Below are 12,321 nucleotides of genomic sequence, written 5' to 3'. Positions count from 1 at the left end.
GCCAGGTTAAATATTCTGGTGCCGGTTGTTCAAAAGCCGGTTAAGCTAACCCTGAGTTAACTCAATTTTTACATCAATTTTTTTAATCGCTTGTTTATGAAGTTGAACATTTTTTCCCATGCAAGATATCCCAGGGTTAACGATAACCTATAGCTTATTAGAACAACCGGCCCTGGGCGGAAAGTTATCGACTTTAGAACTTATACCGCTGAATGAAATACAGACTGGATAGCGAACTTCAAGTTGAGCAGCTGCTATATAGTTGGCTAGACAATGAAAACATTTATAATATATATAAAGGCCGTGCTGCACACTGCACCTTTTTGGAAATATATCCACCGGCACGGAGGGTAATAAGTAGCCAAATTTACATCTTTCAAAATTGGATGCTTTGCAGTTGCAAGAAAAAATGCTGTCTAACACGGTATGAAAACTGATCCACTGAACCGCTCTAGGTTACCTGCTAATTAAGGCCCTCTTCAAACCGGCGTCGAACTTTGCATGTGCCGAATCCGAATGCAAATGATTAAACAAAGACTTTAGCTCATTAACATTAGGTTCGGCGGATGAAAAGTTCGACGTCTGAGGCCTAACCGCCAAAGATGTGCTCCATGAACTCTGACGCTCGTTTCCATTTAATCGGTGAGCTGGTTTCCATTGTAATTGTGGCGTACAAGTCATTTTCACCGATTAAAAATTCATCCGGATGTGTGAATTTGTTTTTACTTCTGTATTCAAATCGAACATATTTGATTCCACAGATAGTTGAAATATATGCCAGAAAACGACTCATAGACTGGAAGTGGTCTTGGTGAGGGAGGCGGGCTTCGCCCTGGTCTGCGTGCGCATAACCTGAACGGGACCAATATATGATTTGCGCTCCTCGACTGTGAGAGCATAATTAACAAGGAGAGAGAAAGAGAAAAAAATTTTTTTTCATTTATCGCCTCTCGCCTGCGTAATACAGGCTGTGCACAGGCTGCTTGCCAAGTGGAACTCGGGCAAGTGGGTGTCAATTTGATAATAAATCATCACTTCCATCCATCCATCTCGAATTACACCGCAATTTACATTTAGCTATTGTTTTTGCATGTCAATATATGCGTTTGAACTCCAGCCAGTGCAGCTTATAGCGGGCAGCAGTAAAGAGGATTTGTCTGTGAAAGAGGTTGTTTGGTCAATTTCTACTCCACTTCGAGAAAGCTGAAACGTACGACATTTGGAGCAGGTATAAACCTAATTTATATATGAATATCTACATACAATTTACCAATTTTACCTTAGCTGCGAATTGAGTATAGAGCTGATTTGTTGTACAGTTGTACTAACTAGCATCATTGCCGGGATTTAAACTGTAGCGTTTTTCCCGTTGTGATCTAACAGTCGTTTTTGTGTATAGCGTGCCTCATATTTTCTTTACGTATTTTACGCCGAAAATTATCAATATTACGACACCATAATTCGCGTTTAACACCTAACCGTGTACAAGCGATAAACATAGCATACCGGCTGCGTGGCGTACATACTGCAGTTATGAAATGAACATATATATTCGAGCGAATATTTGGTGGTAAAAATAGTTCCGGATCCCATACCGTAACGTAAATTATTTCGGCCGAGAAAGCTAACTAAACATGCACGCATGCACTTAATGATAACTGTGACCTGCGCAGATGCCGTTAAAAGGTTTCTTGGTAAATGGTACATTGACGATACTTTATTTAAATGAAACATTAGTGAAACTTTATTAAATTAACGGCATGCATTCATGGCATGTCTTTAATTTGAAACACCACGCACATACTATTGATTTCAGAGCTGCTTATTTTTCCATGCATGAGTATGTTTTAATATTCCTGCAGTGTCAACATTTCACAACGGATAACGCGCGTCAGGTCGAGGTTTTAATTTTCATCAATTTTGCCTGAAAGTTGATTAGTTAATTTCGTCAATAGCTTAGGTCAAAAGAATGAAAAAAATCAGTGCTGTGTTATTATAATAAGCCTTGTTTGCATAACTTTGGGGAGTGTTAAATCCTTTAAGATAATATTTAGACAAGACTTGACAGTACTCAAAGCGTGGAATTTTATTTTTATTTGCTGACATACTTCGCCGTCACAGGCTAAGGACTCTGAAGCCATATTTCACGCTTCCAGATTGTCGACATATAAACCTGCACGAAATAACTATATAAAACCGTAGATTTAGTTACCATAACGAATATCACACATTCGGCAACTGCTTGTTGTCAAGGAAGATAAACGAGGGAATTCCCTCTGGGCCAAGCTCCAAAAGAAGACAGCGATGGTTAAGACTTAAGTTTGTTTTATTTAACCTAAGCCGGGGCGTAGGAAACGGTGCCCACTGCCCCCTTGAGTAGAGCTTGAGTATCTACTAGATTGTATTCCATGGCGAAAAACGAGAGTTTGAATTATGCTAATAAGAAAAATTCATGCCAAAATTTATCTTGATGAATATTTCCCCCGCGATTGTGAAAAGGAAATATGTTGAGCACGCCACATTTATAAGTTCTTTCAAACAATGGATGAGCAGTTTTGCGTCAGGTCACCCCAGCATTACGATGAGGCTAAGACGCTAAGTGTGGGGTTGGAGAAACGCAGTGTCATATTGTTATATATAAGGTGAATAAATATATCGTATATATAAGTTGCATAAAGCGTAGGTCGCATTTGGTATTATTTAAGGTCCAATCTCCAATCTACGACATTACCAATGGTAATGGTGATGGTAATGTGAAAGCTCGTAGATCATATGTATTTCAATATAAGAAATTGTTATCGGATATTGTAGTTTTGTAGAGACGTGGAACCACAGTTGTGGAACATTGCACGTGTTGAAACCAAAATGATGCCAAAACAGCATATTTATGCCTGTGACATGTGGCCACGCAACTGACTTAGTCACATCTCTAATGTTGATCCGTTTCACCATTGAAAGCTTTCACAAGATATGTGAGTAAATGCAGTCCCTCTAAACTAGGCATGAAAGGACTAAAAGTAAACATTTTTCATGATCAGTTGCGCAATAAACATGAAAGCAGTCTGTTTCTTTATTTCACCACACGCTATCTAAATTTCCGTGTTTTGTACTTGCCGGTCGCAACGCAGATATAAATTATCAGAAAACATCAAATGTCGGATCAGAAACTAGAAGGCAACACAGCCGTAAATAATGACTGCATGCGTGCAACTAAAACATCATTTTGTTCTTTAGGTACTTGTGAACAAGAATACTATGTTTGAACCGCTGTGTAAAACAACAGGCGCTCCGGATGCCTTATCTTTTTTCACCGGGAGCATCTCTATTGTTCTTATGCTCATAAATATCCCTGGCAACCTCCTTGTGATCCTGGCAGTCACTTTCGATCCCAATAAGAATCTGCGCAACTCTTTCAACTTCCTGGTAACAAATTTAGCCATAGCTGACTTGGTTGTGGGTCTCGTCACGGATCCGTTGTCAATTCACATCCATTTCAAAGAAGGCAGAAATCAGGATATTTCCAAAGCAGAAATACAAGCGATACACATGTCATACTTCATCTCGTGTACAGCCAGCGTTCTCAGCATAATCCTGCTGGCATGTGATCGCTACCTCGCCCTAGTCCACCCTGCTCGACATTGCTTGCTGATGAACCGCCCGGCGCTGTTGGGATGCATCGCATTGATATGGGTCATCTCAATAGGACTCCCTTGTATCTATTTCGAAGTTGGCTACATCCGCTACGCTTTCATATTTGCCAATACTGCCGTGGTTATTGCGATCATTGTTACGGTATTCACCTACACCCGCCTTATTATGAAATTTCATAGCGCAGGTAGGTCGTCAACGGAAGATACAAACGGAGAACTCGCCCCCAGTTCACCCACAGCACTCACCCCTCCGTCACACAACGATCAAAAGCGCATCACCGAAATGTTCATGGTCATTCTCATCGCTGTCCTCTGTTGCTACGTGCCCTCGACAATTCTCATATACGCGATGAATTTTTGCGAGAGTTGCACTTGCGACGAGATTCACACGTTTCGCGATCTTCAATTCGTCTTCGTCATTGCGAATTCGAGCGTGAATTTTTTTTGTTACGCGTTTCGTTCCCCAAAATTCCGTTCCGCGTTCAAGGTAATTCTGAGGCTACAACAAGCTGGTGAGGAAAATGAAGATGTGAATATGCATACAGTGGAAAAAGGTGTTACAGAGGTCACTGATAATAAAGTCTAACTTTTTGAAACTCTTACTTGGATAAACTTATATGTTTTACACTCATATATACTATTGAAACTAGATAACGCACACAAAGGCAATGGCCTGGTAAATCAGACGACCAATAGCGATGTTCATGTATTCGTTTAGCATGCTCTATTCATAGGCATACGGGTCAGGGGGGTATGGACTGCAGCTCCACTTTCCAATACGGTGTATACCGTCCATTTTCCGGGCAAGATATTTTGGATTTTCGGGTACAAATATCAGGTTATATTGTTTATTCTATATCTATAGATATCAATCGTAATATTATATATACAATATATATATATAATTCCCCACTCCTATAATTCCCTTCCCCCAATCGAAAGAGGCCCGCACGCCTATGGTTCTACAGATTTCTTTTAAAACTGATCAATTTAATGAAGCCAAAATATTTTTAGTAAAGTGGAATATATTTTGTAAATTTGTCAAATCGGTGAAATGCGTTGAAAATGAGTTAGGTGCAAACTTGAATATATTTTCCCACCTACCATAGGAAATGTAATTTCTAATATTTCATGATGCTGGTTTTAGGGATTATTCTAAGTACACTCTCCAGTACACTATAAAAGTGTCTGTCTGTAGTGTTAAATTATCAGCCGGCTTGTTATACGTCGAAATACGACCGTCAAGATGACAAGCATGCATACATCATTCGTTTTTATCGTTATTTTACGGATTTCGCCATTTGCGTTTAGGAAAAGCAGACTAGCATAATTAACAGCGCGCGCTTACAAGGCCGGGGACTAGGCTGTAGAAAAAGGGTGGCGATTAGGGACTGGGTTCAAATGTAATCTAGTATACAAAATCAAAACAATCCTTGGTGCCCCTTGAACTGATTTCCTTCCTATACTTTTTTCATGTTCGCAATGCATTATGATCATAGTGTCCGAAATAAACATGCCAGAAGTATTTTAACAAAGACACGAAATATTATGCAAAGTGTTCCGTGTAACAGTATTCATTATAATTGCCAAGTTTTATTTGCTCGTGTGTACGCGAAAAATTTAACAAATTTTTCTGACAAAGTTTCCTACTGCGCCGTACACACAAGCATTTTTCCTTGTTGAAAAGCTGGCATGACTAGCTTTTGAACAAGACTCCTTGTCAAGGAAAACTTGTCAATTTTTTCGCGTACAAAGGAGCAAATAAAACACTTAAAGTGTAGCACTTAAAAAATATAGCACTTAAAGTTTTCCTTGGCTTGCAAAACCGTAAACCCCAGCAAGGCGCATAAGAAATAAGTTACTGCTTATTTAGAGTCGTACATTAAGAAATTTCGCTCTAGGCAACTTTTTGCCTTACCTCAAAAGCCTCAACCCATTATTCTTTGCGCGCTCAAAGTTGAACTTGTGAGATCAATTTCGTGATATGGTAATGTGAACCTACACACCCACATTTGTTTAATCTTTGAAGCATTTCCGTAAATATTAGAAAGATTGTTTGGCTATCAACTTATTCGGCAATCACACCATTGGGGAAATCTTTCCGTAAGCGGTAAGCCTACCAGAATATGCATCACCTTGAGATGGCCGTAGCAGAATGTGGAAATACGTCGGCACCAGTCGCGTTATCCATCACATCAGCAAGTATTTCTGCATTGCTACTCGTTGTTACGGTTCCTACCAACTTTCTGGTATGTCTAGCAATAATCTTGGACCCAAATCGTGAACTCAGGACGCAATTCAACTGTTTTACATTCAATCTTGGTCTGGCTGATTTGATAGTCGGCTGTATCGCGGAACCGGTGTCAATTTACGCACATTACACTGAAGCGTTTGCCTCCGAGCACGGCCACGAAGTTAGCAATGTTGTTCTGAAAATGTTTCATATACCATACTTTATTTCGGCGATGGCAAGCGTTCTGAGCATCGCGGCTCTAGCGTGTGAGAGAGATTTAGCTATCAATTCGCCGTTTCTTTACCGCAGATATTTTAACGTGAGACTCACGGTAGTATTCGCCGCGATTATTTGGCTTATCGCGTTCACGTTCGGCTTGCTAAACTTGGTTTTTGACTACATACTCGAGAGCTTTATATTTATTAATTCAGGAGCGTTATTTACGGGGACATTGGTGTGCTTTGCTTTTTGCTGTATTAGGGTTAACTTGAAGAGAGCTTCAAATCAATGGCAGCAAAATGAACGAAATCAAATAAAAAGAGGGAGAGATATGATAACTCAAGCCAAACTAACAAAGACATTCTCTTTAATGATAGGAGCGCTCATGTTTTGTTATGTTCCGGCATGTTCCATCGTTTACTTTATAAATTTATGTACAAACTGCAATTGTGATCTGGTCCAATGGTTCAGAGACGCCGCGTTCTGGTTGATTCTTCTTAACTCGGCCATCGATCCCTACGTCTATGCGATTAGGTCAAGTACATTTCGGAATGCCATTTACAAAATTATTAAATGCAAATGTCGGCAACGTAGACAGCCTCGGACATTTCAGTCGATAAGATATTTCAAACGAAACGTACAAAGAGTAAGTACCAATTATGGGGCGTTGGACAGCACTGATAGCAGCCAAGCCTCGTGTCAAATCGAAGAACGGACGCAGTTGATCTATAAATCTTGATCATACTATAGTATTCATTCAGTAATTCATTATTCCTTGATTCTTGAATTGCAATAGCGACAGTAATGATTGCGATAGTAATGATTTGCACTGGGAAATGAGTCCTGGATCTCTGTGAACTGAAAGAGCAATCACGAATGCGTTGGGGGAGTGTAATAAAAAATGGATCTTGTGATCTCGTCGAGTATAATAAAGATATAAAAAATTCATTGCATCACTCATTTCTGAAATTTTTATCAGTTTTTATTTGGGCTTGGCCCTGATCTTGACGGTAGAACGTCAATAATGCATGGGATGCTGAGACAGCAACAATTTGTTCTTATTTCCATTGTTCTTAATGCGTTCAGCACGTGAAAAGCACAATGTATCACAGTCATTCACTTTTTAAACTGGGCGGCTATTACCCCGCACACAGACCCTCTGCGAAAGGTTTTGGAGTATGAATAAAAGCTTTCATTATGTGAATTTTGCAAATCACGATAGATTTTGCACTCACTTACGAGCATAACGAAGACAGTTCTTCATAATATATGTTCGCACGAAGCATGAGCATGCTTAGTTTTTCACCCTGGCTGAGATATGGATAAAACTCGATCGTTTGTTTTATTGTTCAGAAGAAGTGTACCAGGTTATGCAAGACCTGACTGGCCTGTCTTTTTTCCAAGAATCAGTTAAAAGTAGATAAAATGTCTAAATAACGATTTATATAAAATGTCTTTTAAATTTTAAACAGATGCACAGAAAACGTAACTTTACTAGGTTGACTGAAATGTAGAACATCATAAATATTTCAGTGGAAGATATAAATCCGTCAAAAAAGTTATCCATCAATGAGAAGTGGAAACCAAAAGATCTTGTTGCGTCGGCGAATCGACGTCCGGTTTCGATTCGGGCGAAAGCAGCATCCGAGAATCATATGCCCTTAGGCTTAGAAGTAGTTATATACAGAAAAGTTGTTTTCCAACAAAATACTCGTCTGGAAGCTGGAAGCATTTTCCAGGAAAACTATATTCACAAACAACGAAACTTTTATCTCTTTATACCACGGCAGTGTTGAGTAAAAGAAAAAATATATTCTTGTGTAGAATATCGCCCACACTATAGTAACATGTTGTACTTTGAAAGCTAAACGTCAGTGGCATAGTTTAGCATTGCACCGATTTCATGACCGGGTTACACAAGCTCATGATATGCATGGGGTTTGACCTTTACCTCCCACGTATTGCATATAAATATTGTCGATTGCAGATCACGGTCATTTAATATATTCATTCACACTTACAAGAGCAAAGAGTGTTTGGTTGATTTATATTCTAAAACTTAATTGTGACAACTTTGAATTTAAAGCTAATCCACCATGTCAACAGGTTATTTTGATGAGTCTTTGGAAGAATGTATGAATACAACAGCGCCAATGGAACTTTCCATCACTTCGGCGGGTATTTCCGCCTTTCTTCTCGTAGTTACAGTACCTACGAATCTCTTGATATGTCTAGCTATAATTGTGGACCCAAATCGCGAACTCAGGACGCAGTTTAACTGTTTTACGTTCAATCTTGGTCTGGCTGATCTCATAGTAGGCTGTGTCGCAGAGCCTTTTATGATCTTCGCCCATATCACTGAAGCTGTTGCCCCCGAACACGAAGTTAGTTCATCAGTAAACATTGCAGTTCGTATACCGTACTTTATTTTGACAATGGCGAGTATTTTAAGCATAGCAGCTCTAGCTTGCGAAAGGTATTTTGCGATAATTTCACCTTTTTGTTATCGGGAACATTTTAATGTGAAACTGACCGTAATAATTTCCTCGGTTATATGGATAGTTGCAATAACGTTTGGTATGTTGATTTGGATAATGGACTACGTATTCGAATCATTTATCCTGATCAATTTTGGTGTGTTGTTCACTGGAGTGCTAGTCTGCTTTGCATCTTGTCGTATTTGTGCTCGGTTAAAGAAAACGTCAAAACAATGGCAGAAAAATGAGATGCATCGGGAAAAAGACAACTTAACTCAAATGAAATTAACAAGAACACTAGGACTAATGGTGGGGACGTTTATGCTTTGTTATGTTTCCGCAGGTTCCATGATCTACTATATAAACGTTTGTACAAACTGCAACTGTGGGGTTATCCAATGGTTCAGAGACGCGGCGTTCTGGTTAATTCTACTAAATTCCGCAATCGATCCTTACGTGTATGCAATCAGGTCTAGTCAATTCAGAGCTGCGATTTACAAGATCCTAAAATGCTCATGTCAGCGACGTAAATCTTTTCGGACATTCCCAGCTCTAAGGTATTCAAAACAGCGAAAGAACAGAAAGAGAGCAAATTATGGTGCACTTTCCAGTACAGACAGCAGTCAAGTTTCGTGTCATATTGAACAATTGACGTAAAACCTCTCGAACATTCCCAACTTAGTCAAAACAGGGACCGAAAGAGAGCAAATTATGGTGCATTGTCCAATACAGACAGCACTGAGTCAAGTTCCGTGTCATATTGAACAATTGATTTGAAGAATGAACATCGTGCAAGTGAACTTCGCGCAAGTGTGGTGGAAAATATCATTTTAAGAAGTAAACGTTTTTATGCGTATTCGATTTTAAAATTAAAGGCACAACGAATCTAAAAATGTTATAAACATGAAGAACTAAATTTATTATACATTTGGCTTTACAATTGGTGTATATATAACTACTTCCGTCATTTAATGATAACTAATAAGTACACAACATGTATTCAACTGATCATTGAATCAACTGATATAAAGCGCATAATTAATAGACCATATGGTCAAAATGGGAGAAATATATAAAATAACACCACTAACCTGTCGCCTGTATTCGTTTCTCACCGATTGAGTGTCGTGTTTTCCACACGTCGTAGTTCACATGATATGAGGAGCCGAAGGAGGCAAAATACGCATGTTTTGAACGTACAAACCTGTTGCAGCAAGTAAACAGTTTTATAGCCATATTTATTACAGTTGGGGTTGTTGGGGTCTTGTGTCGTATTCGTCTCTTTGTCCACAAGCTTGCTCGTTAGAACACATGCAGGATCAATCCAATTTCTATCCAAAAGTACTCGACAGTTCTGCGATTTGAACTGGTTCTAAATGGAACCATAGACAATCATCTACCCTATGCGAAACCATCAGCGCAACGAGGATCCGTTTCAGACGTCGAACTTTTCATGAGCTAAATCGAATGCAAATGAACTCAAACAAAGACTTCAGCTCATCATTAACAACACATGCTTTATGAGTTTATGTTCGTCACATGAAAAGTTCGACGTCTGAAACAGGCTTAAGTTACTGAATACATTTAGGCCTAGTTTAAACGTCGCATTTTGGTAGTGTCGAATACAATTCAAACAATCGTTGATGAGATGGCAATGAGTTTATCATCTCATAATTCATAAAGATAATGAGAATCTAAGATTGTTTGAATTGCATTCGACGCGACCAAAATATGGGACGTTTCAGGCCTAGGTTATACGTCGCATTTTAGTCGCGTCGAATGCAATTCAAACAATAGATAATAAGATAATATACCTCATAAATCTCATCCTCATCTCACTTTAAACAGAGGTTATGTTAATTTACCAACCTTGACAAGGTTACCTTGTAGTTGGTTAGTTTCAAATAGTAGCTCATACACATATATAAGAGCATTCGTAACTTATTACTCGTTCACATATATCGAAAGGAGTAAACCTCACATCACATCACAGCAAAAATCGCAAGTGCATGCAAACAGGCCTTTACAGTGTAGCCAAAATTCAAATTATTTATATGCAAATTATGTATATAGACCTATTCGAACTGAGAGCATGAGACCTGTAGCGAGTTACACTGAAAATCGAGGCTAGTCAGATTTTATTCGGTCAAAATTAGTTCAAAACTATTTGTTTATTTCTGGATTTTGATTGAAAGAAACATCGTTTTTGTAGCTTCTGACAGGTCCAGCGGAAAAGTGAAATCAAGCATGTACCTCGCTTTCATGTGCCTCGCCACAGGCCTCTGCCTCTTTTTCGAATAGGTCTATACTGACAATTTTTAAAGAAGATCCCCATTTTTATGAAAACTGAATGGTGGATAGCGCTATCCAACACTTAGTCCAGTTCTCTTCTCAGTCCCTTGTGCCGTTTGAGGTTTTTCTCTGCATTGGCACTCTCGGTTTCTCCCTCACTAAAAACTAACTTATAGGCCTTTTAATTTAGCCTCGAAGCCTTTTATGAATTACAACCTGCTAAAACCTTATGTCCACCTCAGCGCGATAAAGTGATGCGCAGATTGAGTGGGGGACAGCCGCTACGATTGTGAAACAGTCCTCCGGTCCTCTTAGCATACGAGTTTTCCCAAGACAATCATACAGTCAGAACAGTAGCTATACCTATGATATTAAAGAAACCGTCAGTACACATATAAAACAACAAATTCTTATAGAACAATACATATAAAACAATATATATTTATACAATATTTAATCAACGGGCTATATAGTATATATACCTTACAAGTATTGAACTTGATGTTACTGTTAATGGTTCGATATAGTATTGTAATAGTACGCAAAGTCAATATTTTGTAGAAACATGCTTCTATGTTTTATATAACATTGCTTGTATTTAAACAGGGGGATCGATGACTCTTAATAGAACTCCTTAAAAAAGGCGCTGTTATATCACATTATCACTCCAAAACAAAAAAATTACCAGGTGTCCAGTTTAGATGTAAAAGTGATAAAAACGTTTTTTCAAAATAAATCTTCCTATATATGTCTCATTCAAACACGTTTAGTAACTCAGCCTCACTATATATTCTCTTAATTTTCATTCTTTTAAATAAGATATATATTTATATATTTACACTGTCAATATTTTTGCATATATTTCGAAGATTTTACTCTTCCTTTTCGAGCTTTGCCGTGAAAACAAATAACGTTACTGGTATAATTACTGGTAACTGTCATGCATACAAATTAGATAATCTGTGATGAGGTCATCATTTACACTCGAAGACTCTAAAGAACAACAGTGTCAAAAATTCAGGTGAGCTCTATTTTCATATTAATGGTCGGCGTACTATAAAATCATAGCTATATGTAGAGATTAACTTATAAGAACGAATTACGATATCTTAAGAGTGAGAACTGAGAACGCAGCGAACGAGTAATATATAAAGAGCCTATATACTATCCTTTAACACAAGAAATAAATTTCATACTATCAAGTTTTCAATCTAAAAACTATCTTTGGCGTTGAGACTTGAGAACTAACACTTCAGACCTCGCGAAGTTTTGTGAATTGGATTGTATACAACTTAGACCCTCCTATACAACCTAGACCAACCCAGATCCGCACCCACCTCAGAGCAATGAAGTGATGCAGATTGTCAAACAGTGTTCCTAATCCTGACGTCACGGCTGGATGCTTTGTCGTTTTGAGATTTTTGTTTGGCATTTGCCACGCTTTTGTGTT

At 38.5% G+C, this 12,321-nt stretch overlaps 3 protein-coding genes across 3 annotated transcripts; all 3 read left to right on the top strand.

Moving 5' to 3' along the window:
• The first annotated feature begins 999 nt into the window (after positions 1-999).
• LOC114530858 (adrenocorticotropic hormone receptor-like) lies at positions 1,000-5,162 on the top strand. Its single transcript, XM_028552447.1, has 2 exons — positions 1,000-1,228; positions 3,235-5,162. The coding sequence occupies exon 2, from the start codon at positions 3,256-3,258 to the stop codon at positions 4,234-4,236; it is 981 nt and encodes a 326-aa protein (XP_028408248.1). The 5' UTR covers positions 1,000-1,228; positions 3,235-3,255; the 3' UTR covers positions 4,237-5,162.
• Positions 5,163-5,771: 609 nt separating this feature from the next.
• LOC114530854 (adrenocorticotropic hormone receptor-like) lies at positions 5,772-7,020 on the top strand. The gene has a single exon (XM_028552443.1). The coding sequence runs from the start codon at positions 5,777-5,779 to the stop codon at positions 6,839-6,841; it is 1,065 nt and encodes a 354-aa protein (XP_028408244.1). The 5' UTR covers positions 5,772-5,776; the 3' UTR covers positions 6,842-7,020.
• Positions 7,021-8,142: 1,122 nt separating this feature from the next.
• LOC114530857 (adrenocorticotropic hormone receptor-like) lies at positions 8,143-9,311 on the top strand. Its single transcript, XM_028552446.1, has one exon. It carries the CDS (start codon positions 8,199-8,201, stop codon positions 9,234-9,236), a length of 1,038 nt encoding a protein of 345 aa, XP_028408247.1. The 5' UTR covers positions 8,143-8,198; the 3' UTR covers positions 9,237-9,311.
• Positions 9,312-12,321: the final 3,010 nt, after the last annotated feature.

This window comes from Dendronephthya gigantea, unplaced genomic scaffold (assembly GCF_004324835.1).
Source record: "Dendronephthya gigantea isolate DGI-Jeju-01 unplaced genomic scaffold, DenGig_1.0 000067F, whole genome shotgun sequence".
Classification (NCBI taxonomy): Eukaryota; Metazoa; Cnidaria; class Anthozoa; order Malacalcyonacea; family Nephtheidae; genus Dendronephthya; species Dendronephthya gigantea.
Note: the sequence above shows the minus strand (reverse complement) of the source record. Positions and strands in the feature narration are given on the sequence as shown.